The 27,846-nt window shown below is 39.0% G+C and overlaps 1 protein-coding gene and 2 pseudogenes across 1 annotated transcript; 2 read left to right on the forward strand and 1 right to left on the reverse strand.

The window, feature by feature from the left end:
• The first annotated feature begins 7,221 nt into the window (after positions 1–7,221).
• LOC143870004 (uncharacterized) lies at positions 7,222–10,644 on the forward strand. The gene is made up of 2 exons (XM_077376532.1): positions 7,222–9,910; positions 10,079–10,644. Exons 1-2 carry the CDS (start codon positions 7,222–7,224, stop codon positions 10,525–10,527), a joined length of 3,138 nt encoding a protein of 1,045 aa, XP_077232647.1. The 3' UTR covers positions 10,528–10,644.
• A 1,271-nt stretch (positions 10,645–11,915) lies between these two features.
• Positions 11,916–18,770, reverse strand: LOC143870005 (VIN3-like protein 2; annotated as a pseudogene).
• A 5,542-nt stretch (positions 18,771–24,312) lies between these two features.
• On the forward strand, positions 24,313–27,632 carry LOC143870006 (receptor kinase-like protein Xa21 pseudogene; annotated as a pseudogene).
• Positions 27,633–27,846: the final 214 nt, after the last annotated feature.

Genomic DNA, 27,846 nt, shown 5'->3' on the forward strand with positions numbered 1-27,846 from the left:
TACACCCCCTAACTTTTCAATGTGTATAAGGTAGACCCCCCTCTGTTGACAGGCTGTCACTTTAATCTCAGGGAATTGCTCAAACTAACCTGGGTTAATATTTGAAGGACAGAAATACCCTTTTTTCGATTGCCACCCTCACGACGAGGTTTCCTGGTGAGGTTATTCTTCAGCTGTAAAAGTCCTAGTTTTGAGGAATTTTATGAAGAAGAAGACATGGGCATTATAGGCATTTCCTCGTTTTCGTCCATTCCGTCACGTTAAAAAAACCCATTGAAAAGTCAGGAGGTGTAGTTGATGACTTGGCATCGTTGAATGTGTCAGAAAGTTGAGAGGGTGTAAATGTATTTTTCCCATAATTTTTCCTTATAATGAGAAGTATTGGACGGAAACGAATGTGCAGTAACTCACTCCTTTTTCATGGAAGTTGCAAACAGAAAAGGGTTTTGCTAGCGAAGAATCCTAAAGGGCATATTTGGATGTAGGTAAAGTTTTTCATCGTATAAAACTTTCCTCAATCAATTCCAGAAAGTTAAAGGAGGTGAGCCAAACATTAAAATTTAAAAGCCTAGAAAATTGAAGTGTGTGAACCAAACCTCAGAGTTCAAAATTCCGAAGAAAAAACCTTCTTGGAAAGTTTTACTTTCCAAGAAGAACATTACCTACGTCCACACATGCCCTCAAAGTCGGTTTTGATGCCGGAAATGGATGCACGAAGACGAAACTTTAAAACACTCGGACGGATGAAAGAGCTTCGACAAGGAGAAGAGCGCGGTTGTTTCCAGTAATGCCGAATGATAGTAATGCGAGCTATTTATCTTATTTTTATCACTTTTCTTCTTATTAGATATTACCTAGTTAGAAAATGAATATTATGTAGTATTCCTACCATTAGCTACGTCTCTCACGTATTTTGTAGGTAAGAAGGATATTTAGCTAGGACTCTTATTAACTAGAAAAGTTGCATTTCACCTCTTAGGATTAAATAAAGTTGTAATTTTCTATTTTGAAGAAAATGAATAATCATCTATTTCTCTGATAAATTTAGGAGATTTCACTAAACTTTTGGATACTTTTACAAGGGATGAATGTGTGCTTATATAGAGCACTTACATGATAAACATGGAATGGAATTAAGATATTTATAGAAGGAAATAATCCTAATCAAATCTACCAAATCAAATCTACTCTCCTAATCTCTCTTGCTTGCCTCTTCTAATCCACTTGCCTAATTTATCTAGTTGTCTTGTTTACCCAACTTACCTAATCTTCCTCCAAGATGATCCAATGGTGAGATCTTACCGAATCCAACCATTGGATCCCACATATTCTACCATGCCCCCTCAAACATATATAGATTAAACCTCGATATGTGTTTGATTACAAAACAATTTCCAAAAAGAATAGAATTCCCCAAATTTCTAACAATTTGATAAATAATGTCAAAAGTTGACGACGAAGATCCCTTGATGATGGTGACTGGTGATAGGGAATGTCGTCTTATGTTTGCCAAAAAAGATAATGATTCCTGATTATTGCGGAGAATGTGTCGCTCGCTGGATCCCACTACTACAAACCTCGCTCGTTGTTTCCATATTCTCTACAGTTTTTTGTATTATCCCCTAGATGTGGAAAATCTGAGTCTTTTCCATGCGTCATATAAGGAATTAAAGTTCCTCGAAAATTGTGTTATCTTAGAGACACAACTTAGAATGGCATCATTTTGACGTTTTCGTCAAGATGGTGTAGTACGATGAAATTTTGATATACGCAAAATAGTTGTCAGCTAAATTTTTTATTGCAATATCAAAAATCTTGAAGTTATTTTTTTTTGTATCTTTTATGTTTTTTCGACATACACCAATCAAAACTAACCCCGACCAATTTTGAAAATCAGGTTAGATGGGTTGGATTAGCGTTGAGAGATTGAGAGGTTGGTTAGGTTACAATTGACCCTTTACAATCCGAGCCTCAGATTGGGTCTGGTTACGGTTGAGATCTACGTTGTGTTGGGCTAGGGTTGAGGTAATTGCTTTTTATTGTTGATGGTAAAAGTGATTTTTTAGTTGGTGATCTCTAGCTCAAAGGCGCCTTTTGGAAACCGCAATAGATGGGTTGCCTTTTATTGTTTATAGCGGCATTAATTATTAGAGCTCCAACTGTACTCAAAATTACAAAATTGAAATAAAAGAGTTATACGAGACATAAATGATATCTAGTTAATAATTAACTCTTAACTAATGTCATTATTTAGAAATACAATTAAGTTAAAATATTCTTGCAGATAAATATAGACTAATTCACAATGCACCCAAGGAAACCCTAATACTCTTAGCATTGATTTACACTTGTATAAAGATTTTATTGTTGAGATAATGCAAAAATATAAACAAAGAAATCTATCAATCCCAAATATAGAGGAAAGAAGTTTAGACTCATACATCTTTTCCTTTGACCTAATCCATTCAGCATGTTAATCTTATCAATTCAAATTTACATGTAAGTAACGTGAAAGGGGAAAAATGCAATGGCAGTTTTGTAAGCCCAATGGTTCCCACCTTGGCATTCCCATCTTCTTTTGATGATTCCAATACACAAGTGATTTAAGATCACTAATGTGTTTGATTGTTTAAGTTGTAGATCATAATTGTGCTAAGACAAGATTGCTTGGATTGAGGCTAAGAAATACTCATTGGACCACATTCGGAAGGCCAAAGACATCGGAGATCCAAAATGCATGAAGACTTGAAGCATCGCAATTGAAGATCGAAGTCATTTTATGTATAAGATCCAATCCTAGTTTAGGTATTAAGAGGCATAAATAAAGTTAATCTCAAACACCCCTAAAATGTTTAAGAGATTGTCATTGTGGTGTTCCAACACTTTGGAACCCTCATAACAATCCCAACTTGGTGTAGAGTTGGAAGTCCCAATGAATAAGAAAACAGAATTGAAAATCTACTGAAATTAGGCTTCTCAAAACTCCGAGAGAAGTCTCGGAGCTCCGAGCTCGGAACTCGGAGAAATTTCTCAGAGCTCCGAGATTTGGTCCAGTAGCTTTTTTCCAACTTCTGTTTGTATTCTCGGAACTCCGAGAGAAATTCTCGAAACTCCGAGACCACTATAACGGGAAGAAATTATAGCCGTTTGGGATTTCGCCAGATTTACCACTATGCCCCTCAAACGGTCATATTTGGTTTTTCTATATATATGGGTATTCCTAACTTCCAAATTATCAATCCTAACACTCTAAAAACCTATTGGAATATCCTAAGAGTGAATCAAGCTTATTTATGCCTCTCATCCTCTAGATTTAGGATTTGGATCATTAGGCTCAAATTTGTACATCTTCTACAAAGTTTGTAAACCCTTGTGAGGAATTTTTTATTCTTTCTTTCTTTATCAACAAGATTGTATTCGGGCGAGTGTTCGGAGAAGTGGAGCCCACTCTCTGTGGTGAAGATTGCCACCAAGGTTAAAGGCAGTTGGAATTGTAATCGGCATCGATCTTCGCCGAAGTTAAGAAGATCAAATAGTGAAGCCATCAACGGGTTTGGTTGGTGGAGTGGAGTAGGCCTCGCGTTTTGAGGACCGAACCACTTTAAATCTCGTGTGCACTCTCTCTTATCTCTTGCTTTACATTTGCATTGTACTTAGGATTTAACTGGCGTGCTTAAATTTCATTCTTGATCTCTTAATCTTCAAAATTGGGTTAGAAGTTTTCAAAAGGTTAAAACTTGTTAGGAACCTAATTTTACCTCCTCATTAGTTGCCACTAGAGTAGTTCTCGGGCCTACCCTTGGAATTTCAAGTTTCATCTCGAGGGAAAGTTTTGGGTGTCCACCTTTGGAGGATTAATGGCCTACCACCATAGTTGTGACTGGGGACTTCGAGAACACGAGTGCAATCCTCAGAGTTGGAAAACATGAATAGGAGGAAGCCTTTCTCCAAAGTAAACATCTGGTGGTCTACTTTGAGGTTCCATCTGCGAGAGAGGTTTTCTTTCAGAGTGATGAAATAGGGTGATCTACCCAAAAAGTATCCCACAAGGCAATTTAACCATTTGTGGCTTCTTGCACTTCTTCATCTTTGATGAATAGTTCTAGATTTGTCTCCTCTTCTCCCGGAGAGATGAAATTGAGATTTGTTGGAATTAGAATAACGGCACTCTTCTTACAACTTTATCTGATTTAGTGAGTATCATTATTATCTTCCTACACAAAATACTTTGGAGATTGTTGACGCCTAACTCTGGGGTGTTAATGCACCCAAATCCAATTAATTTAAAAGATTGGAACGTTGATGGATAGGATATGGGCACAAACGTTAGATTCAAATGTGTCCATGGATTCATATCTTTATGTCCAAAATTATTTTGAATTGGAAACAGACAGATCAACACAAAATCCAATGAATGTGTGTAACCAGAAACCCATCATTAGGCATTCCACTCACGTAAAATTTCTAATGTGATATAGGATGAGTCAGACCATCGATATTATGAACATATCGTGGATAGGTGATGCAACAAAAATTAAGATTATACACCCTCTAATGAAGGGAATAGTATCATATTTTACTTCATTCTTGAGTTTGTAGAAGAAATCTTCCATCCGGACACATTTAGATTATACACATAGAGGAAGTGAAATGGCAAACTCTTATTGCCTAGAGTCGGTACATTGGTTTTTTGGGAGAGTTGTGTCCTAGATCTTGATCATAACAATTTAGAACTAATTTGAGAGAGTTGTGTCCTTGATGGTCATTGATTTTTCTTTGATTAGCAATTTCTTTATCTCTGTGTGAGATTTAACTTCAGACATTCTTTACGTTGCAGCTTTTGATTAAGGACTCGTCTATCTTGAATTTTGATCAGCATCCTTTATCTTCGTGTTTGAAGATCATTATGTATTCGTTGGATGCTTCTTATTCCCCCCTCTCCTAAATTGTCTTGGCATCTAAAATTCCAATTGGATAGTTTAATATTTGAGAGAGAGAGAAGAGAGACGGGTATTTAATTTGCGTAGAGAGGGTGGGTTATTTAATTTCGGTATTTTAAGAATAATAAAAATTGGGCAGTGATAAATTCACCCCCTTAAATAGAATTGTTAGGATATATTTATCGGATGGAGGAGCAAGCATAACTCCAAGAGCCATTAAAACTTAACGATTTCCGTTCAAGGGGGTGAATTCATCCTTTAAGGGGTTGAATTCACCACTGCTCTAAAAATTTATAGTTAGTCGAACAAAAAAAACTTCACATAAAGTAGGCTATTGAAGGATAGAGATCTTGATATTTTGTGTTTAGGGAGGGAACGAAGTGTAATTTATATTCATTACAAGGGGACTTGTACAAAAATCCCCTTTTATTAAATGAGCGGGTACAATGGATCCAAAAGATCCGAATGCTAGCGGAGAGGATTTGGGCACAACAGCCGGATCCAACTGTGCCCATTAGATCCCCATATCGAAGGTCTGAAATTATTTTGGATTGATATTTTTGTTCATTTTTGTGTATTCATGAGTGGTATTTTCATAACATTTTAAAATCCTACTCAAAGCCATAAACAACATTTCATTTAGCCCCATATCGAAGGTCTGAAATTATTTTGGATTGATATTTTTGTTCATATTCATGAGTGGTATTTTCATAACATTTTAAAATCCTACTCAAAACCATAAACAACATTTCATTTTCCCAGTTTTCGTTTTCATGACGATTCTCTCTCTAGTCTCTTCCCTTCTTAAACCCTTAAACCCTAATTGTGTTCAATAAAAATATGACCTAGGTATTAGTGAAAAAAATCCCACACTCCTATTTATATAAGAGAGAGAAATTTCCTTCATTTCGAATGCCTTTCCATTTATTGGATTAATCATCGAAATGAGGTAAAGGTATGCTGCGGACAGAAATCACCAAGAATAGTTTTGTTCGTTGGCGTGGAAAAGTTTCTTTTTTTAAAAAAAATTGTATTTTCGTCATTTTATTTTCGGTATTTTTTTAGGGCATCAAATCTTGTTCTTTTGGCCTAATTTTGGTGTTTTTAGAAAGGTTTTTCGATTACCTATCTAAGGAGACCAAGATTATGCAATTTGGACTTGATTTTGCTAAGTTATAGGCAGTTTTAGGATATGGTAAGTGTCTATTACTGGATTATTATTTTAGGTAAGTTTTAGTCAAATTTTAGGTTTTATTTATGTTATTTTAGATGGATGGCTACGATTAATTGCTTAAGCCTTAAGTTAGATTTTAGGATTTCTTTTATTATAAATAGATGTTATGAAAGGGGCGGATATATCAAGACTAATTCAATTTGTTTTGCTCGGTAGCAGCGATAATCATGGGCCGGTTTGGACCCTAGGAAAATTACTATAATACAGTGAATATTAATAGCTATGACAAGTGGAGCTTCCTCTCTGTTTGGACCATTGCTTTCTCAAAATCCAAAACAAGCCTTATATAATATTTGGTCAAACATAATTTAAATCTTTGGAAGCGTAAAAAAAGGATTGCAATCCTCTCTGACAAGTGGAGCTTCCTCTCTGTTTGGATCATTTAAATGTTTGAAAGCATAATAATAAGGGAGATGATATTTTCACCTCTCTGCAGTACGCATTCGCCCCCCTTTTAACGTGATTTTGACATCAAAAAGCATTAAAGTTGCACACTGTTCACGCAGTTATATATAATTTGGTAAAACATAAGAATCGGTAAAAGGGATTTGCCACGGAATTTCCCAGAAAGGCATTCCACAGCTTACTTTTGCATAAGAGAACAGACACATAGGCTCACTATTCACAAGCTTTTGTCCTATTCATTTAATTCATCTGAGGTGGCTGTTGTCTCATGCAAAAGTCAGCTGACGGTGTTTCTTCATGAAATCTAGGAGAATCTCTGCACCCACTGCACAGGGCCCCTCATTTGGACGGCAGCTAAGTCAAGTAAAGGCCGTCCGGCACACTTAAAATTATCTAATGTGAAGGGGCCCACGAAAATCTTAAGAGTCGATTTTTGTATGTGTTTTACGAAATGAAAAATGATCATCGACCCATATTCAGCCAGTTGAAGTACAGTGCAGAGAGAAAATCAAAATGTACCCCCCTCTCTCACTCCCCCCAATAAATAGAAGGGTTTGAAGATGACTCTACATCTTCCACCCAGGCTTGCTTTTTTAGAGTTCAAGGGGATTCTCTTCACTTGCCATGGATCTTCCCAATAAAATGAGTTGTGGGTTATTGAGTTCAACATTTCTCTTCCATGTTACCCTCCTTTCTCTGCTTTTCTTATCGGTACAATCTGGCACCACAGGAAACGAAACCGATCGACTAGCTTTGCTCGCCTTCAAATATGTACTAACCGATCCTAAGGGTGCCTTGACCTCATGGAACAATTCTCTCCATTTCTGCCAATGGCAGGGAGTCACATGCAGTCGTCGCCATCCGCAAAGGGTCATTGCCTTGAACCTCGCCGATCAAGGCTTAGTTGGACCCATGTCCCCCCACATAACAAATCTCACCTTCCTCAATGAAATTGACCTCACAAACAACCAATTCTACGGCCAAATCCCCCCAGCCATCAGTCGTCTATCCCATTTGCGTTATCTCAATCTAAGCCTTAATTCATATCAAGGTGAAATACCGGCCAATATAACAGCCCATTGCCCAAAACTCACAGCCATGAATTTAAGTAACAATAATTTTGTTGGCGGAGTTCCCAACAAGTTCCACTCACTCTCTCAGCTCGCTTTCTTAAACCTTAAACATAATAACCTCACAGGAAAAATCCCACCTACGCTTGGGAACCTTTCGTCACTTATCCAGTTAGAGCTAACAATGAATAGTCTGGAAGGAAGCATCCCATATGAGCTTGGACAACTAGCAGCCTTGGAATATCTTGAAGTCGGAATTAATTATTTGTCTGGTATGATTCCTCCCCCGCTTTACAATCTCTCGTCTTTAGTTAAAATCTCTGTCGCGGATAACCAGTTGCATGGAAGCCTTCCATCTAACCTGGGCCTCTCTCTCCCTAATTTACAAGCACTTCTCATCGATCTAAACCTATTCACAGGACCCATTCCACTTTCATTATCTAATGCGTCACGACTTTCATATCTTGATTTTGGTACCAATAGCTTTAGTGGATTATTGCCTACGAATTTGGGAAGCCTTCAAGATCTCTATTATCTTAGCTTCGGACATAATCAGCTAGGAAGCAGAGGCAAATCCAACGACATGATTTTTCTCACTTCCTTAACCAATTGTACTAGTTTACGAGTACTACAACTGGCAGTCAATTACTTAAGTGGTGCACTGCCCAACTCTATAGCTAATCTCTCAACTCAACTGACATACCTGACATTAGGAAGCAACCAGATATTTGGGAGCATCCCTTCAGGTATTGAAAATCTCTCAGGATTAACGGCAGTGGGCATGGAGATGAATTTTCTCACAGGTACTATTCCTGTTGTACTTGGAAAGCTTAACAGGCTGCAAGTATTGACCTTGCACACAAATGGATTGTTCGGCCAAATTCCATCTTCCCTTGGCAACATAACTCATTTGTTAAGACTCGATTTATCTGAAAATAAATTACAAGGAAGCATTCCATCAAGTCTTGGAAATTGTGGATATTTGAATGAATTAACCCTTCATCAAAATAAGCTTAGTGGTATCATACCCACACAAATTCTTAGGCTTTCCTCTCTATCGATATACCTTGACTTATCCCATAATTCTTTCACAGGGTCCCTTGCATCAGAAGTTGGAAGCTTGACACAACTTGGGGGATTGAATATCTCATACAATAATTTATCAGGAGAAATTCCCAGCACGTTAGGCAACTGTCTGAGTTTGGAATACCTTTATATGGAGCATAACCTCTTTCAAGGAACCATTCCTTTATCATTGATCAATTTAAAAGGTATTCAACAGCTAGATCTTTCGCACAATAACTTGTCTGGAAAGATTCCAGAATCCATGGAAAACTTTCTCTTTCTCGAGTATCTAAATTTGTCATTTAATGATCTTGTGGGTGAAGTACCGAAAGAAGGGATTTTTAGAAATACGAGTGGGATTTCAGTTCAAGGAAACAACAAGCTTTGTGGGGGTATCCTAGAACTACAGTTGCCAGCATGCCCTGCCCAAGTTTATCAGAAACGTGGAATATCTCATTCTCTAAGAGTAATAATTTCAATAGTCGGTTTGGTTGTATTCTTTACTATATCATCTTGTTTCTTTGCTACCTTCTATTGGATAAGACACTCGAGAAAGAATCCTTCTGTTACGTCATCTTTGGATGATCGATGTTTAAAGCTTTCTTATGCGGAGCTCCTTAGAGCAACCAATGGGTTCTCTTTGGAAAATTTGGTTGGTGCTGGAAGTTATGGTGCCGTTTATAAAGGATTTGTAGACCACAATGAAATGGTTGTTGCAGTGAAGGTTCTCCACCTTCAACAACACGGAGCTACGAAGAGCTTCAACGCCGAATGTGAAGCCTTAAGAAACATTCGGCATCGGAATATCATTAAAATCTTAACTTCTTGCTCAAGTATTGATTACCAAGGCAATAATTTCAAAGCTTTGGTTTTTGAGTACATGCCTAATGGGAGTTTAGAGAAGTGGTTGCATCAAAGTAGAGATGGGCAACATCCACTGATGAACTTGACCCTTATACAAAGGCTAAACGTAGCCATTGATGTGGCCTTTGCATTGGATTATCTTCATCACCATGGACAAATACCACTTGTTCATTGTGATTTAAAGCCGAGCAATGTTCTCCTTGATGATGACATGGGTGCCCATGTAGGTGATTTTGGGTTAGCACAGTTTATTTTTGAAGCCACTGCTAATGGTCCTAACAAAAAAGGTAGCTCGATGATGATGAAAGGATCTATTGGATATGTTGCTCCAGGTAAATGGCTTTCTCAAAAAAATTTATTCTTTTTTATTGTCTTATAAAAATTCTGAATTTTTCATTAATTAACTTAATTATGCGATGAAGCTTTAATTTGCAAAATCTCATATTTTCATTATAACAAGATCAAAGCTTTGATTTTTATATTCATGTTTAAATGGAAAGAGTATGGTATGGGTGGAAAGGCATCTACGCATGGAGACGTGTACAGTTATGGAATCTTGTTGCTAGAGATGTTCACAGGAAAAAGTCCTACCGATAGCATGTTTACGGATGGCCTAAGTCTCTATCAGTTTGTTAAGATGGCTCTACCAGATCGAGTAATGGAGATCACTGACCCACAATTGCTCTCAGAAGAAGTCCCAGTTGTCAACAATACTAACAACGAAAATCATAGCAATATGAGACCTAGAATGCATGAATGTATGGTCTCAATGTACAGAATTGGTGTCTCTTGTTGTGCAAAATCGCCAAGACATCGAATGCAGATGGATGACGTCGTCAGAGAATTGCATGTGATCATAGACTTATATCTTGGACGTGGCATCTATCGAGATATGCAAACTGGGATTCCAGATTTACATGAGGGTTCATCTTATCTTAGTAATTACTAAGGTGTTTATCGAAGTTGATTGGTTCGAGGAAAAGAATCATTCCAAACATTTTCTCATACCCACATCTTGAGATATGCAACTTCCACGATGAAGATGGTTGTGTCCCGCCTTAATGTTGATTTCCACGGTTTCTAATTTCTCTAGGTTGTTTCCCCTACATTGAACTTTTTATTTCCTTTCTTTAACAATGTTATGTCTGTTCATCCAAAAGAGAAAAAAAAGAACTAAAAAGTGGTGGGGGGCTAAAAATTTGATGCCAAGATTCTGCGCACATAATAATAATCATCACTTAAATTATTGGCATGGAACCATATGATGTATATGCATATTATGTAATGAAAATGCTTTCTAGTAAAATTGTTTAGGTTATATAGTTCTTTGAAGCAGGAGATTAAATTACCCACCCACCTTTGTAATATAATTGCTCGTGGGGACTGGTAAACCATGAGTACTTTGGTGGCTGATTACTTTACATTATTAACAATATTAGTGGATGGATTGGAAGAACCCAAAAATGGATAGGTCCCACCAAGAATTTTATCAAATGATCTCACCTACTAGTAAATGTTAATTTTTCAATGCCCTCCAAATGGACAGTTTAAATTAAAAAAAACAGTGAAGATAAAAGTAGTAGTATACATTCAATGGCGTAATTCTTTTTAAATGAAATAAATATAATTAAATGGCTTTCTCAAACAAATTTAATCCATAACTAAGTAAGACTCTTTGACAGGCAAGTCTGCTCCTTGTACATTTAGACCATGATCCCTCAAAAGATCATGATGAACATATGAATGCTCATATCTCCAAATGGAATTGTCTGAGATGATTCATATAATCTGATTCGATGATAACTTATTCTGACTAGTGTCATTTAGTAACACCCAGTTCGTGAATATATTTACCTATCTAGAATTGCATCTTGACGTGTATCGTAGAGTTATACCTACAGGTATATGTTTATTCTTTTTATCATGAGAGAAGCTCATCGTGTAGATATTATGTTATGACCTGTATACATCGAATTTCTAGTCAGAGGTCTTGATTGTGATCAGATAGTCATGGTGCTTACTATGCTGCCTATCCAATAGCAATGTCAAGTATTTAATCGAAGATTCACAAATTATTTTGTAAATATATTTAATCATAAACATGAATATTTTCATTAGAATTTTGGGCGTTTCTTTCATTTAGGCACTATTTTGAGAAGCTAAATGATTTAGGCACGAACTCAACTTGTCACATGTACTTTAGCCAGCTGTTCAACGCGGTTTAAAGCTTTTTGGGAATTGTAACAACAGGTTAAGCATATAGAGCAAGGTGAGTTCATGCATATTATCAAAATATGGTTGTGCTGATATCAACTCGATTTCCACACAAAGGCTGGTTTAAGAGCATGTTCTGAATCTTGCGTTTAACCCTATTTTCATCCACGATGAGGGCGCAGTTAACTTGTTCTTCAGACCCTGTCTCGAAGAGGAAGCACCAAGATCTGATACAAAAAATCGTGTGTTTTGTATGAGCAAAGTACAGGTTGGTTCTGCTGGATAGTCAGTAGTATCAGCTTTTTGATGCCATACGGTGTAACCTGCAACCTCTTCTGATATTGCATCTTCTGAGCCCAAAACCACAATAACAGAAATCGAAGATGCATCTTCGAAGCTGATAATGGTGGGAGACATCAAACTGGCATCTGCAAATGTTAAGCACTCAAAATGACTTCTTGATACTGTCCATGTTTGCCTTACGAGCAAGCAAAATATACTATCATGTTATAGGGATTTCCAAGCAATCCATACCCTGCATCTTAGAATCAGGGAACACTTTCAAAACACAAGAAAGTATAGAGTCTAGCGTCTCCAATGCAAAAGCACACAGCTTCTGAACCTCTGCACCAGATGAGTGCCTGTTGACAATGCCACGTGCCAAAGATCCAACTTCTGCCTCAAGCTTCTTTGCAGCTTCATCCACAATCACATGTAGCTTTTGGTATTTCTTGGTTCCACTGAGAAGTATGCGGCTTAGAGAGACCCGATAACACAGTACATCAACTCGTCTAGCATCCTTCGGTATTATTAGCTGTTGCCTCCAGCATCGCACCTGCATCAAACGAGAAAGGGTTCGACTTGAAAGCAGAGTCTTGGTTAGCCATTCAACCATTGTTTGTAAACTCGCACTAGGACAATAACTTACCCAATGTAAATGGAGTCAACTAGGACGAATTAATCATTGAGCCCAAAACCACAATAACAGAAATCGAAGATGCATCTTCGAAGCTGATAATGGTGGGAGACATCAAACTGGCATCTGCAAATGTTAAGCACTCAAAATGACTTCTTGATACTGTCCATGTTTTGCCTTACGAGCAAGCAAAATATACTATCATGTTATAGGGATTTCCAAGCAATCCATACCCTGCATCTTAGAATCAGGGAACACTTTCAAAACACAAGAAAGTATAGAGTCTAGCGTCTCCAATGCAAAAGCACATAGCTTCTGAACCTCTGCACCAGATGAGTGCCTGTTGACAATGCCACGTGCATCTAAAGATCCAACTTCTGCCTCAAGCTTCTTTGCTGCTTTATCCACAATCTCATGTAGCTTTTGGTATTTCTTGGTTCCACTGAGAAGTATGCGGCTTAGAGAGACCCGATAACACAGTACATCAACTCGTCTAGCATCCTTCGCTATTATTAGCTGTTGCCTCCAGCATCGCATCTGCATCAAACGAGAAAGAGGTTGACTTGAAAGCAGAGTTTTGGTCAGCCATTCAACCATTGTTTGTAAACTATCACTAGGACAATAACTTACCCAATATAAACGGAGTCAACTAGGACGAATTAATCATTAACTCAGACGAAGAGGGGAAAGGGTGTTTACACAGTGATCTACACCTTGTATTACAGTTACAAAATGAAAAAGAGCAGGATAAGGTAGGGACATCATTTTCTGTCCGAGAATTTTCAATCGACTAAAAGTTGAGATTTTGATGCTTCAAGTAGTAACAATCCAAAGTTAGGAGCCAGAAATGCAATTAAGTAGGTTCAAAGGTAGCTTACAAAGTCTAATAAACGCCAAAGAAAAAAGTTTGAAGAATAACATCACCAGTAGGTTTTGTTTAAATTTTGCTTACAATATAGAGCAAGGCCTCCCAGCCCTTTAACAGTGAACAAGACTGATGCCTTGTAACATATAAAATTTAGCCAAAAGGCAATACATTATTCTCGTGCAATGGGAATCCTGCCGGGATTGTCATACAAAGGAAAAAAAGAGCTTGTTCATGGTTCAAAGTTGAAACAAGGTCTTGAGGAATTAAAAAAAACCACAGAAACATAAAAAAAGGTAACAAATACTATATCAAATCCTCTACGCCATAAAAGCAAACAATATCAACCATGTGACAGGTCTTTTGCAAGATTTAGGTGAAACATCATCACATGATTGCAGGAAGAATTGGTAAACATGCAGGTACCTCAGCTCTTTTGCCCTCGCATAAACAATAACTAAACATGTCTTTTCCATGTGCAGGTATCCATTGATTCCATTCCTCGTAAGAAACCAACGTAACTGTTACTTTATCCTAGTTAACCATAAAAGTACAGATAATCCTAAACTGAACGCCTTTTTCTTCTCACCCAACCTCAGGATGTTCCTTGGAAACATGTTAACAAGGATAAACAAAAATAATCATTCACAAAAACTGACAGTACGACCGAATGAAACTGTTAGTATAGTCGAGTGCCGATATTTTTTATTGCAATTGGTTAATAACAGGATGTAACGAAGAACCTCAAGTAAAACCAAGTGACTTTTTCAAGTAATTGATTGTGATATGTGTACTTGTAAGGAAAAAAATCCCTTTCCTCAAGATAGAAAACTGGCCAAATCCAAACTAACCAGGTTACACTGCACACTTAACAGATGCCTTAGCAGAAATAGACCTTTTATCTATGATTTGTGGACATAGACACAAGTGTCAGTGTTGACACGGAGACGAAGTGTCGAACACGGCACCCCCAAAATTTAGAAATGGGGACACTGCCGGCTAAAATAGAAAGTATATATGATACCACAACAAATATTAGTCAAAGAAGAGCTTAAAAGAGTTTATAATAAAAGAATAGTTAATAATAAAAGAGGTAAATACAATATGCAATAATAAAACAGAATTTCACACTTGACTCAACACAAAAACATGTCCACACACCCACAATAACTTATACTAGTACAGTTAAAAGTGTCCAAAGGAGTGTTGACGCAGATGGACATGCGTGTCATGTCGGACATGGAAGGATACGTGTGTCAGCAATAAATTCAAAGTATCAACTAAATCATAGCCTTTTTTCAAAGGGTAAATGACAGATATACTAATCAAATCAAGGAAAATCTACAAAGGGGCAGAGGTGAACCCCAAGGCTAAATCAAAAGGAGAAGAACAAAAAAAAAAGTGCCCGAAAAAAATCCCTCCTTGAAGCATTAGAAGTTTGCCGTATGATACCCAAAATACAAACATGGATATGGACATGGCCGCAGGAATGGAGATATGACTCCATATTTTCCTAAATATATGACCCAAATACAGATATAGGTATTCTATACAATGACAGAGGATATAAGACACGTATAAATTAGATGGAATTAATAAAAAATTCAAAAAAACATTTATAAGATAGATACTCGAAATTATAACTGCAAATATGTGACAGTAATAAGAGAAAACATGATAATTAAAAAAAAAAGAGTGAGATGCGTCTGAAACATGAAATTTATTTTCACATACTCTAAATCACTCAGGAACAAAAAAGTTATAAATTATAAGATACAAATCACTATTTCTAATTACATAATAAACAAATATTTAATTTACTTAAGCTTTTGGAATGAAAACAAAATGGATATTTAACATGTTTCCTAGAAGTACTAGCACTCAATACATGTAAGACATGAGTATAGCTCCCCCATTTACAAGTGTAAGGGTAATAGAGTTTTCAAGTAGAAATTTTCTTCCGTTGCATTAATAATTATTAATAGGAAGAAAAGCTTGTAATAAGTATGAAATACCTAGAATCATTCAAAAAAAGGTATGAAATACCTAGAATTATGGAACTAATAAAGATGTCATGTAGATTACACATAGGCATCAAATATTACGTGTAGAAACAAATATTAGAAATTCAAAAGGTGGCATATCACATGTATTAAAGCATAAGAAAAATCCTTCTTGTATACAAGTAGTTATGAAGAAAAAAAACTGCAGAATTCCAAAACACCACATTGTCAAAATTTGCAACTTTAAGGCATAATGACACAATTTGAAAGTTAATAGATATAATAATGTATAATGATAGAATTTGTTAGACACCATATTACATAACATCTTTGTTTTATCTCTTCATAATTCAGTTATGTGAACAACTTTGAGACAGAGCCGCCCAATCAGTAATAACCATCAACAGAAAGACATGTTTCCCCAGTTTTTTAACAACAATTTTCTCATTATGGAAAGCATTGCCTTGGCAAATCCAAATTTCTAGATGATAAAATCAAATTCAATTCTCAGCGTGGTTCTTGAGGAACCCAATAGAGAGGAAAGTACTTATGATTTAGTCGGCACTTGGAATTTATAGTTGACACATGTGTCCTGCCGTGTCCGACACAACACGCATGTCCACACATGTTGACACTCCTTTGGACACTTTTAAATTGTATTGCTAGGTGTGTCGGTTAATTTGGGTGTCTGGACACATATTTGTGTAATAATCAATAATTTTATGTGTACGTTCGTGTCACAATTTCTATATTTTTAGATGTTGCCGTGGAAGACAACTCATATCCATGTCGAAACTCGAAACACGAATCCATATCGACAAACTATGATTTTATTTACTTTCTATTTTAGACGTGTCCCCATTTCAAAATTTTGGTGGTTTTCCGTGTCCGACACTCTGTGCCAGTGTCGACACGTGACACTTTTGTCCGTGTCCACAAATCATAGGAGGAAACAGGTTACTGTGCCTGGCAATGAAAAGGTCCTCAACATATTGGCACAAACTCCTCGTTGGCAACCAACAAAATGCCAGAAGAGCTAGCCTCATTCATTCATCCTTCCATCCCAAGTGTTTTACATCGAATCCCACAGTAAAATAGATAAATAAAAGCCTTTTCAACTTCCATAGTCCAAACAATGTGAATCGAAGCCTTAACCAACATATGGTACGCAGCCTAAGGCTGTCCGCTCTGCACCATTTCTCTGGCAGCTTCAAACACTCGAAACAACCACAATCACAAGAATCAGATATTCATATTTGAGAATCTTTAATAGCCTCTAGATAGGCCAACATTTTTATGCTGGGAAGGCACAGAAAGTTCTAGGTCTATTCTAATTGACATTAGTAGAAAAAAAGAAGTTAAATAGCATACCAATGCCAAGATTCACACACATACACACACACACACACACACACACACACACACACACACAACATGACGATAGGGTCTTTATATTGAAGAAAATCCCAAACTCCAACAATAAAGTAAAGCTTAATAACACAATTATAAAAAGAAATAAGCATGTAGGCAGTTTTACCCAAGCAAGTCATTCACTTTGTCGCAAGATACGCAATAAAAGCACCAATCCAATCTTGTATATTGTCCATTTTCAGCAATGCCAGCTCTTTCATGCTTAATAGCACACTCAATACGGCAAGATATGCCACATGATTAAGACGGTCCGAGTTGCAAACCATCCAAAGACTGGGATCCTTGTTATCATCATATTTGTAGCATATACAGCACGAGCATCTCTCGCAAAACTCATCTTGTTGCCGTACAATTGCCCTACAAGCTAAGTTTTTGTAGTGCATTAAATTGCCATTGTCAACTGGAAAATGGTTGGTTACAATGGCCACTCGTGATGGGTCATCCATCTTCCTATGTCTTTGGGAAGAGATTTGGGTGTTTCCTGGGGAAGGGTGTGACCCAAAGTGTTTGTTGTCAATGTTTTTTTAGATTTCTTCTCAGATACAATTTTAAAAAGATGCTCTATCATTTTAGACTTTGTTAAGCCAGCTTCCTCTCTTTTCCCATCTCTGCACAGAGGATCTACAAAAGCTCCCGGCGACTCCATGACTGTACCATTTCAGGGGCTCCCTGTGACTGTTTTCATACTTCATACAGAAGTTCTCTCTTTCCCTCCATCATTTGGATGGATCAAGCACAAATGCTGGAGTAATAAAATCCTACATTAGTTGATGAGCAAGGAATAGTAGCAAGATAAAGACTTAAGGCTCAAGATATTAGCCTGACATAAAAGTTATACAAGGACAGCTTCAACAAGAAGTCAAACAGAACCAGAGCACAATATTCAAGTTATTAAGCAAGTTGGGGATGACAAAAAGAAAGGTGAAAACATGCAAATGCTCATATCTTTCCCTAAAAAATTGACCCAATCATCAATCCTATATTTACTGTTATGATTTAGCTGACACTTTGAATTTATTGCTGACACACTTGTTGTGTTGTGTCCGACACGACACGCATGTCCACACGTGTCAACACTCCTTTGGACACTTTTAAATGTTCTCTTCTTTACCGTGTCAATTGTGGCATTATGTTTTATTATTGAATATAGAGTTTATCTCGTTTATTATTAACTCTTATTTTATTATAAACTCTTCTTTAACTAATATTTGCTGTTATATCCCCTCCCCTAAACCAAAAAATGTAAACAAACTCTTTTTCCAATACCATATTTATTGTATCATATTGGTCTCCCTTTCTCGTATATATATATATATATATATAGAGAGAGAGAGAGAGAGAGAGAGAGAGAGAGAGAGAGAGAGAGAGAGAGATGGTTTGAATCATTAATTGGATTGATTCTCTGGTTTGAGTGAACCTGCTTATCTGGAACGGTCTCGAGGACTTAAGTGTGCATATAGATAATCATATGTGTGTGACTTTTAGGCTATTGTCATCAATAGTAAAACCCAAATGGATCAATGATCCATATCAGGTTGAAAAAACTGTGATGGGCTAACCAAAAGTGTATGATTACTGCGTGTAATTCCCACAATTATGCTTATTAGGAATCTCTAAAGATGCCAGTAAAAATTATTTGCTTATGGTCTTACATGCAAGTAGTTTTCAGTTAAATATGATTGTTTCATTGTTTGCAAATAATGGTTATAAGTGGTTTTAGCAATGCCATATTTAATGGCCTCTTTGGAAGCCAAAGAAGCCATAATGTCCTATTTAGAAATGAGAAATTATTTGGTGGCCGTGCTCGAAGTCCTGTGTGGGTAGTACGTGAAAAGTACCACCCTTGATTTTGATCCAACCGCAGCCTATTAAAAAAGTGGGCTGCTGTTGGAACAAATATCAAGGGCGGTACCGCCCACACGGGACTTCACACTCGGCCACCATATAAATACTCTTTAGAAATAAGATTAAACCAAAAGAAACTTATGTTAGTATGTCAAATCTAGTGAAATTGGTTCTAGGGTGTTAGTTGTTGTAGATTAGGCAATTAAGCATTGAGGTATAAGATTAGGATTATCTTTCATAAGCTTTTCCTTCTCTGCTTATCTTTGAATGACATAACTCAGAGACAGATTTCAGTTAATCGTAATTGTCTAAGATTAATAGAAATTTATCATTTTTCATCTTATTTGTTTTTAAGAATAAAATTTTGTAGCATCTAAAGAGGCCCTAAGGCCATGTTTGGCATCAATGAATCTTTTTCCATGGAATATTGGTTTATCAATTGGAGAGAGAGAGAGAGAGAGAGAGAGACTTGGGCGGGAATGCATTAGTGAGGAGAGGGTGAAAAGTGGCTGAAGATAGGGAAAATAAGAAATTCTACTCAATAGTGAGTTTTTGTTTTCCTTATTCTACACCCGCTTAGGATCTCCCCTTATTCTACACCGGTCCTACTCTCCTTGCCCCCTTTTCAACAGTTAGTAAGCTAATATTCCATAAAAAAACAAATTCATGGTTGCCAAACATGGGCTAAGGGTCTCTTTTGGATCTCCACCAAAGTTATTTGCAGAAAATGTTATATGCAAATGGTCTTGAAGTTAAATATGATTATTTGCAAATAATGGCTCTAACAGCATTGGAAATGACATATACTTCCTCTTTTTTCTTTTTTCTTTTTGAATGGTCTGGTGAAAGTCTCATAGACAGAACAATACAAAGAAAACAACAGTGCTCTTATTTGTTAATGAAATTTTATTTAACTAAACACATAAGAAACCAACCCATAGGAAAAAGAAAAAGGAGGTGAAAGAGTCCAAAAGAGGGGTTTGTTGTGTTGTTAGGGAAGGAATGGTGAGGAGACAAAAAGGGGTTTGGGTCACATGCTAGCGGGGCCAGTTGAGGAATTTGGTTGGCTGGGGGGGGAGGGCGTGAGAATATAGTGTTTTTTACTGTTTGAAGGGATTTCTCGCTCTCTCCACTCCTATCCTCTCAAATCTCTCCCCCCTCCCTTCTGCCCTTCATTCTCAGCTCCTCTCTCAGAATTGGACCCACGAATATTCCATGGAAGAAATTTTCATGGCTGCCAAACATCACCTTGGTATTTTTCAAGGGAAATGGCATCCCTACTCTCTTTTTTAATAAGTGTGACCCTTTATTTGTTTTATGTTGGTCTAATCTATACTACATAGAGGAATGCTAAACTGAAGGACATCCTTGCAAACCCTAGCTTAATGGCTCTTCATGGGGTCCACGCCACTCAACCACATTTAAAGCTGCATAGAAAAAATGCAGAAACTGAAGGAAAGATTAATGCGGTTGAGTGCAATGGGTCCAATAGGATGTCCTCGTGACTGGGTTTTTGCAAGAGCATACTTCAATTTAGCATTCCTCATATATGAGTGAAAGCCCCCCTCTTACCTTTTAAGGGGCTAATTAAAATCAATTTCCAAAGTTTGGTGAAAGAGGGTTTTACCTACCCATCCTTTCACTTCCTAATAAAATCCTAAACTATCTTGTAAACTGCTAGTATATAATTTGATGTTGAACAAATCAAGTAGAAAATGTTTTATGAGCCATGGTTGTTAAATCTCTTTCTCGGAGCCAACTTTTTGAGCCGCACGGGTGCAACGTGGGTGCGATCGGATCAGTTGATCTGAATGCCGACTACAAGTCTAACCCATTGTGCTTGACCTCTCCTTGATCAATCAAGCCTCATTTTAGGGTTGACAAACAAAACTGAATTTTTCTTGGGCTTGAGCCTAGTACTCAACTGGTTAAGGTTTTTCTTCAACCTTGAGGTCGGAGGTTCAATCCCAACTTACCTACTTAAAAAATCTAAAGTTTTCTTTTCGTTTTTTAGCCTTATTTCTTATAAACAAGAGACCATTCAGGATGGAACTGTTAGGTCTAAAATTGGTAACAGGCTATGGTAGGGTCGGAAGGACTGATTTGGCACGCTACAGCTGAAGGGCTGGTGGAGTCCTGCACTGCACAAGGACACAGACAAGGAAACAAAGGGTCAGAAGACCAACCCGGAGTGGTGCTCCGGACAGGTGCTTCGACACTCAAGTCAGTATGAGCAGGAGTGCAGAGCAATGTCAGAGCAGAAAGCTAAGAGTTTTCGATCTCAGATCCTCACCTTAGCACAAATGAGGGCTATTTATAGTGGTTCTGAGCCACCTGTCCAGGACAGGTGGTAGCCCCTGTATGGACCAGGTCTGAGCCACCTGTCCAGGACAGGTGGTAGCCTCTGTATGGACCAGGTCTCATACCTACGAGGGGCAGGTGGAAGTCCCTGATTGGTCCAGGTGTCGTACCTAGCAGGGACAGGTGTTGGCTTTGCAGTGGTCCCTGTGAGGGCCACGTGTCAACAGCCGATTGGTTGTAGATTTTGGACCCCATCAGTTGCCCCCTGGTTCTCCGAGTCGTGACAGTGGCTAGGGGAAGCAAAAAGAGGGTTAAAACAGCATCTGGCCGGCCTTACGGGCTCTGGGCGGCTGGGGCCGGCCTGAAGAAGCACGGCCGACAGGAGTCTGTGGGCGACTCAGTCCGGCCAAAATTGGACCAGAAGTCTGGCCGGCCAAACCTCCTGGGCGTCCGGGCTGGGCAGATCTCCTGATCGTCGAAGTATTGCGCCATATTCTGTCCGGCTTAGGCTGTGGACGGTTAGGCCGGGCAGATCTTTGTCGCGTAGCGAACACGTCATATCCTGTCCGGCTTAGGCGCTGGACGGCCAGGCCGGGCAGGTCTTTTGTCGTTCAGCTAACGCGTCATATCCTGTCCGGCTTAGACGCTGGACGGCCAGGCCGGGCAGGTCTTTTGTCGTCTAGCGAACGCGTCATATCCTGTCCGGCTTAGGCGCTGGACGGCCAGGCCGGGCCGATCTTTTGTCGCGTAGCGAACGCGTCATATCCTGTCCGGCTTAGGCGCTGGACGGCCAGGCCGGGCAGGTCTTTTGTCGCGTAGCGAACGCGTCATATCCTGTCCGGCTTAAGCGCTGGACGGCCAGGCCGGGCACGTCTTTTGTCGCGTAGCGAACGCGTCATATCCTGTCCGGCTCAGGCGCTGGACGGCCAGGCCGGGCAGGTCTTTTGTCGCGTAGCGAACGCGTCATATCCTGTCCGGCTTAGGCGCTCGACGGCCAGGCCGGGCAGGTCTTTTGTCGCGTAGCGAACACATCATATCCTGTCCGGCTTAGGCGCTGGACGGCCAGGCCGGGCAGGTCTTTGCCTTCTGGACGCTTAGGAACTTGTGCCTCGCATTTAATGCGGACGGCGCGGACGGCGCATTTAATGCGGTAGGTGACGTGGCGCACTCCGGCTGGTGGGAAAAGGGCGGGATTTTTCCCGCTCTTCCCAGCCTATATAAACCGAAGTTTTACTCCTCATTTTTCACTTTTTACTTTCTACTCTCCTCCTCTTCTGCTCAGCTAGTCCACTCTCTGCCCGCTTCGGATCAGTGAGCCCGGAGATCTTCGACCAACACTTCAGTTCGGTAATTTCTTCTAGCTTTTCCTTTCTTTCCTTTTAATGTCTAGCACTAGTTCGGAGACGGACTCTGACTCAAGGGAGTCCGGTTCGACCGGTAGTATAGGATCTGGGGCGTCGGAGAGGACGAGATCGGCCTCTCCTGCGGAGGCCGGTGCTGTGGGCGAGGAAATGGTAGTAATCACAGTAGACGAGGAGAGCGGGGAGGAAGTGATTGTGGACTTAGACACAATCCCGGTCCATGGGGACGGACCGTACCGGGCAGAAACCAGCGGGGACGAAGAAGAAGTTGAGGCGATAGCTCCTCGCTCGCCGCGCGCACCCGTCGAGGTGATAGCGGAGGCACGGATGGAGGCCGATCCGCAGTACAACATCGGGGCCTTGTACGAGGTGAATCACCTAGGGCCGGGCAAACTTCAGGCCGTCAGGGACAAATACTGTATCCCTAATCGGTACATTTTGAGGGCGGCCATTGAAGGGGACCGGGCCAGCAACGATAGTGCAGAATTACGGGCCGGGCTCAATTTTCCCTTACATCCATTTTTCGTCGAGGTGCTGAATTACTACGGGCTGGCGATCACACAGGTCGTGCCGAACTCTTGGAGGACGCTGGTCGGCTTCCTGTACCTTTTGGGAGTTCGTCTCCAAAGGAACCCCACCCTGCCCGTCTTCAGGATGTGTGCGCCCATTTCGCCCAATTCGCCTTGCGCTCAGCTGCTCAGCTGGTTAAGGCTTTGTTCTTCAACCTTGAGGTTGGAGGTTCAATCCCAGCTTACCTACTTAAAAAAGCTACACTTTTCTTTTCGTTTTTTTGCCTTATTTCTTATAAACGAGATGACCATTCAGGATGGGACCAAGATCTTGTTTGTCCCCAATATCGATCTTGACAATGATCTGCCTCTGTGTGGGGAATTTTTTTAGGATGAGTTTTCACATGTTTGGTAAACTCATTTTTCTTGATTTTTTTTCCCAAACTCAAATGAATTAATTGTTTTTCAAGGAAACTGCAAGATTACTAAATCCCGGATTTTTTCCATAGAATGTTTTTTCATGAAAAATATTATATTTCATCATTTTTTCCCTAGATCCAAACATCCCCCTAAGGGTGCATTTGGATTGCTGGAATCAAGCGCTATAATCAGCGTCATATTCTGATTCTCCATGATTCTGATTTTTGGTTCAAAAATAGAAACAAAATCAAGCAGCAGAAATGATAGCTTGGCTAATTAGAGAGGGGAAAATGCTAGAACATGTTTCCTACACCTAGAGGTAGTATTTTGATTCAACTCTGAACCTGATAAAATTCTTAATTAGAATTTTTTTAATTAAATTTGGTTTACATTTTTCATTCCATTTTCAAAGAGAATCAGAATAGGATGCCAATTCTGATTCTTGATTCCAACAATCCAAATGGTTTCCATAGTCTCATGCACCTTTTTAGTTATTTTTTGTTTTATTATACCACTTTGCCGTAACACAAGCAAACAAACAGAAAATAGAAAAAGAGGTTGGGAAAGGTAGAACAGAAAAAATAAAAGAGAACAAATCATATTATAACAAATAAATCAGGGAAATGAGATGGGCTTTAAATGTTTGTTAGAAAATGAAAAATTATTAATGACCAAGATTAATCGGTACAAGTCCAATATTAATGCCCATCTAGTCATATCTTTCTATCCACTCGTCAGATCTCTCTCTCTCTCTCTCTCTCTCTCTCTCTCTCTCTCTCTCCCACTATAAATAGAAGGGTTTGAAGGTGATTCTGCATCTTCAACCCAGACTTCTTTTCTTAGGGTTTTAGAGTTTCTCTTCCCTTTCCATGGAGCTTCCAAGTAAACTGAGTTGTAGGTTATTGCCTTCATCATTTCTCTTTCATGTTACCCTTGTCTCGTTCCTCTTCTTATCAGTAGAATCTAGCACTCTAGGAAACGAAACCGATCGACTAGCTTTGCTTGCCTTCAAACATGAAATAACCCATGACCCTAATGGGCTTTTGACCTCATGGAACAATTCTCTCCATTTCTGCCAATGGCTGGGAGTCACATGCGGTCGTCGCCATCCTCAAAGGGTCATTGCCTTGAACCTTGGCGATCAAGGCTTGGTCGGACCCATGTCCCCTCACATAGCAAATCTCACCTTCCTCCGTGAAATCCACTTTGGAAACAATGGATTCTACGGCCAACTCCCCATAGACATGAGTCGTCTATTCCGTTTGCGTTCTCTCAATCTGAGCGTCAATTCGTATGAAGGAGAAATACCAGCCAATCTGACTGCCCATTGCCCAAAACTCACGTCCATGAGTTTACGTTACAATAATTTTGTTGGGGGGGTTCCCTACAAGTTCCACTCGTTCTCTCAGCTCGCTTACTTAGACCTTTGGAAAAATAATCTCATGGGAAACATCCCAACTTCCCTTGGGAACCATTCATCTCTCATCCATTTAGATCTAGGATATAATAGTTTGGAAGGAAGCATCCCGCATGAGCTCGGACGACTAACCAGCTTAGAAGTCCTTCAACTCGGTGCAAATAATTTGTCTGGTATGATTCCTCAACCAATTTACAATCTCTCGTCTATTGTTGATCTCTTTCTGGCAGATAATCAGTTGCATGGAAGCATTCCACCCGACCTGGGCCGCTCTCTCCCTACTTTACAACGGCTTCTCTTGGATCTGAATCTATTCACGGGACCCATTCCAGTCTCTTTATGTAATGCATCACGACTTTCAATGGTTGATTTTGGTGGGAACAGCTTTAGTGGATTCATGCCTATGAATTTGGGAAGCCTTCAGGGTCTCTATTCTCTTAGCTTCGGAAATAATCAGCTAGGAAGGAGAGGCAAATCCAACGACATGATTTTTCTCACTTCTTTAACCAATTGCTCTAGTCTAAAAAAATTACAACTGGCCACCAATTACTTAAGTGGTGCACTGCCCGACTCTATAGCTAATCTCTCAACTCAATTGATAAAACTGACTTTAGGAAGAAACCAGATATTTGGGAGCATCCCTTCAGGTATTGAAAATCTCGTAGGTTTAAAGACACTAGGCATGGAGACAAATTTTCTCACAGGTACTATTCCTGTTGGACTTGGAAAGCTTAACAAGCTGCAATTATTGACCTTGCACACAAATGGATTGTTCGGGCAAATTCCATCTTCCCTTGGTAACATAACTCATTTGTTAACACTCGATCTATCTAAAAATAAATTACAAGGACACATTCCACCAAGTCTTGAAAATTGTGGAAATTTGGAATCCATATATCTTTATCAAAACAGCCTGACTGGTACCATACCCAACCAAATTCTTAAGCTTTCCTCTCTATCAATGTACCTTGGACTATCATATAATTCTTTAACCGGGCCCCTTGCTTCAGAAGTAGGAAACTTAAAACAACTTGGGAGATTGTACATGTCTGGCAACAGTTTGTCTGGTGAAATTCCAGACACGTTAGGCAATTGTCTTAGTTTGGAATACCTTTATATGGATCATAACCTCTTTCAAGGAACCATTCCGTCATCATTGGGCAGTTTAAAAGGTATGCGAGAGCTAGATCTTTCACACAATAACTTGTCAGGAAAGATTCCAGAATACCTGGAAAAGTTTCGCGGCCTCGAGTATCTAAATCTGTCTTTTAATTGTCTTGAGGGAGAAGTACCAAAGGAAGGGATTTTTAGAAATGCAAGTGCCATTTCAGTTTATGGAAACAACAAGCTTTGTGGGGGTATCCTAGAACTACAGTTGCCAGCATGCCCTGTCCACGTTTATAACAAACGTGGAAAATCTCATTCTCTACGAATAATAATTTCAATAGTCAGTGTGATTTTATTCCTTATTATGCTATCTTGTTTCTTTGCTCCCTTCTATTGGAAAAGAAAGTTGAGAAAGAATCCTTTTGTTTCGATGCCTTTGGAGGATCTATGTTTAAAGCTTTCTTATGCGGAGCTCCTAAGAGCAACTAATGGGTTCTCATTGGGAAATTTGATTGGTGCTGGAAGTTATGGTTCTGTTTATAAAGGATATTTAGACCACAATGAAACGGCTATTGCAGTGAAGGTACTCAACCTTCAACAACACGGGGCTACTAAGAGCTTCAACGCCGAATGTGAAGCCTTGAGAAACATTCGGCATCGAAATCTCATTAGGATCTTAACTTCTTGCTCAAGTATTGATTACCAAGGCAATGATTTTAAAGCTTTGGTTTTTGAGTACATGGCTAATGGGAGTTTAGAGATGTGGTTGCATCAAAGTGGCGATGTGCAACATCCGTTGATGAACTTGACCCTTATTCAAAGGCTAAATGTCGCCATTGATGTGGCCTCGGCATTGGATTATCTTCATCACCATGGACAAACACCACTTGTTCATGGTGATTTAAAACCGAGCAATGTTCTTCTTGATGATGACATGAATGCCCATGTGGGGGATTTTGGGTTAGCAAGGTTTATTTTTGAAGACACTGCTAATCACTCTAACAATCAAAGTAGCTCGCTGACAATAAAGGGATCTATTGGATATGTTGCTCCAGGTAAATGACTTTATCATTATTTTTTATTCTTTATTATTATCTTATAAGATTTTAAAATTTTCATTAGCTTGATTACAAGATGAAGTTTTATTTCGCAACATCTCATAGTTTCTTTCTAACAAGATCAAAGCTTTGATTTTTGTATTCATATTTAAATGGAAAGAGTATGGTATGGGTGGAAAGAGATCTACGCATGGAGACGTGTACAGTTATGGAATCTTGTTGCTGGAGATGTTCACAGGAAAAGCTCCTACCAATAACTTGTTTACAGATGGCCTAACTCTCGACCAGTTCGCTAAGACGGCACTGCCAGATCGAGTGATCGAGATTACAGACTCACAATTGATCTCAGAAGAAGTCCAAGTTGTCAACAATAATAACAATGAAAATCATACCATTACGAAAAATAGAATGCATGACTGTGTGGTCTCAATGTTCAGAATCGGTGTCTCTTGTTGTTCAGAATCACCAAGAGATCGAATGCAGATGGGTAATGTTGTCAAAGAATTGCATGAGATCAAATACTTATATCATGGAATTGGCATCCATCGAGACAGGAAAAAGGACACCAACTTTACGTGAGGGTTCATCTTATCTTAGCAATAACTAAGGTATTGTTTGAAGTTGAATGGTTCAATGACAAGAATCGTTGGAAACATTTTCTCATACCCTCATCATGAGATATGCAACTTTAATGTGACGATGTTTATGTCATGCATTTGTGTTGATTTTCACCTCCATTTGTTTGTATTCTCTTGAAAATTCCAGCTCTGTTCTTTGTTTGTTCTTGAAAATAAAGTGATATTGAGGAAATAGACAAACAA

This window comes from Tasmannia lanceolata, unplaced genomic scaffold (assembly GCF_043159265.1).
Source record: "Tasmannia lanceolata isolate RefF3 unplaced genomic scaffold, GAP_Taslan_0.1 ptg000003l, whole genome shotgun sequence".
NCBI classification, from domain to species: domain Eukaryota; kingdom Viridiplantae; phylum Streptophyta; class Magnoliopsida; order Canellales; family Winteraceae; genus Tasmannia; species Tasmannia lanceolata.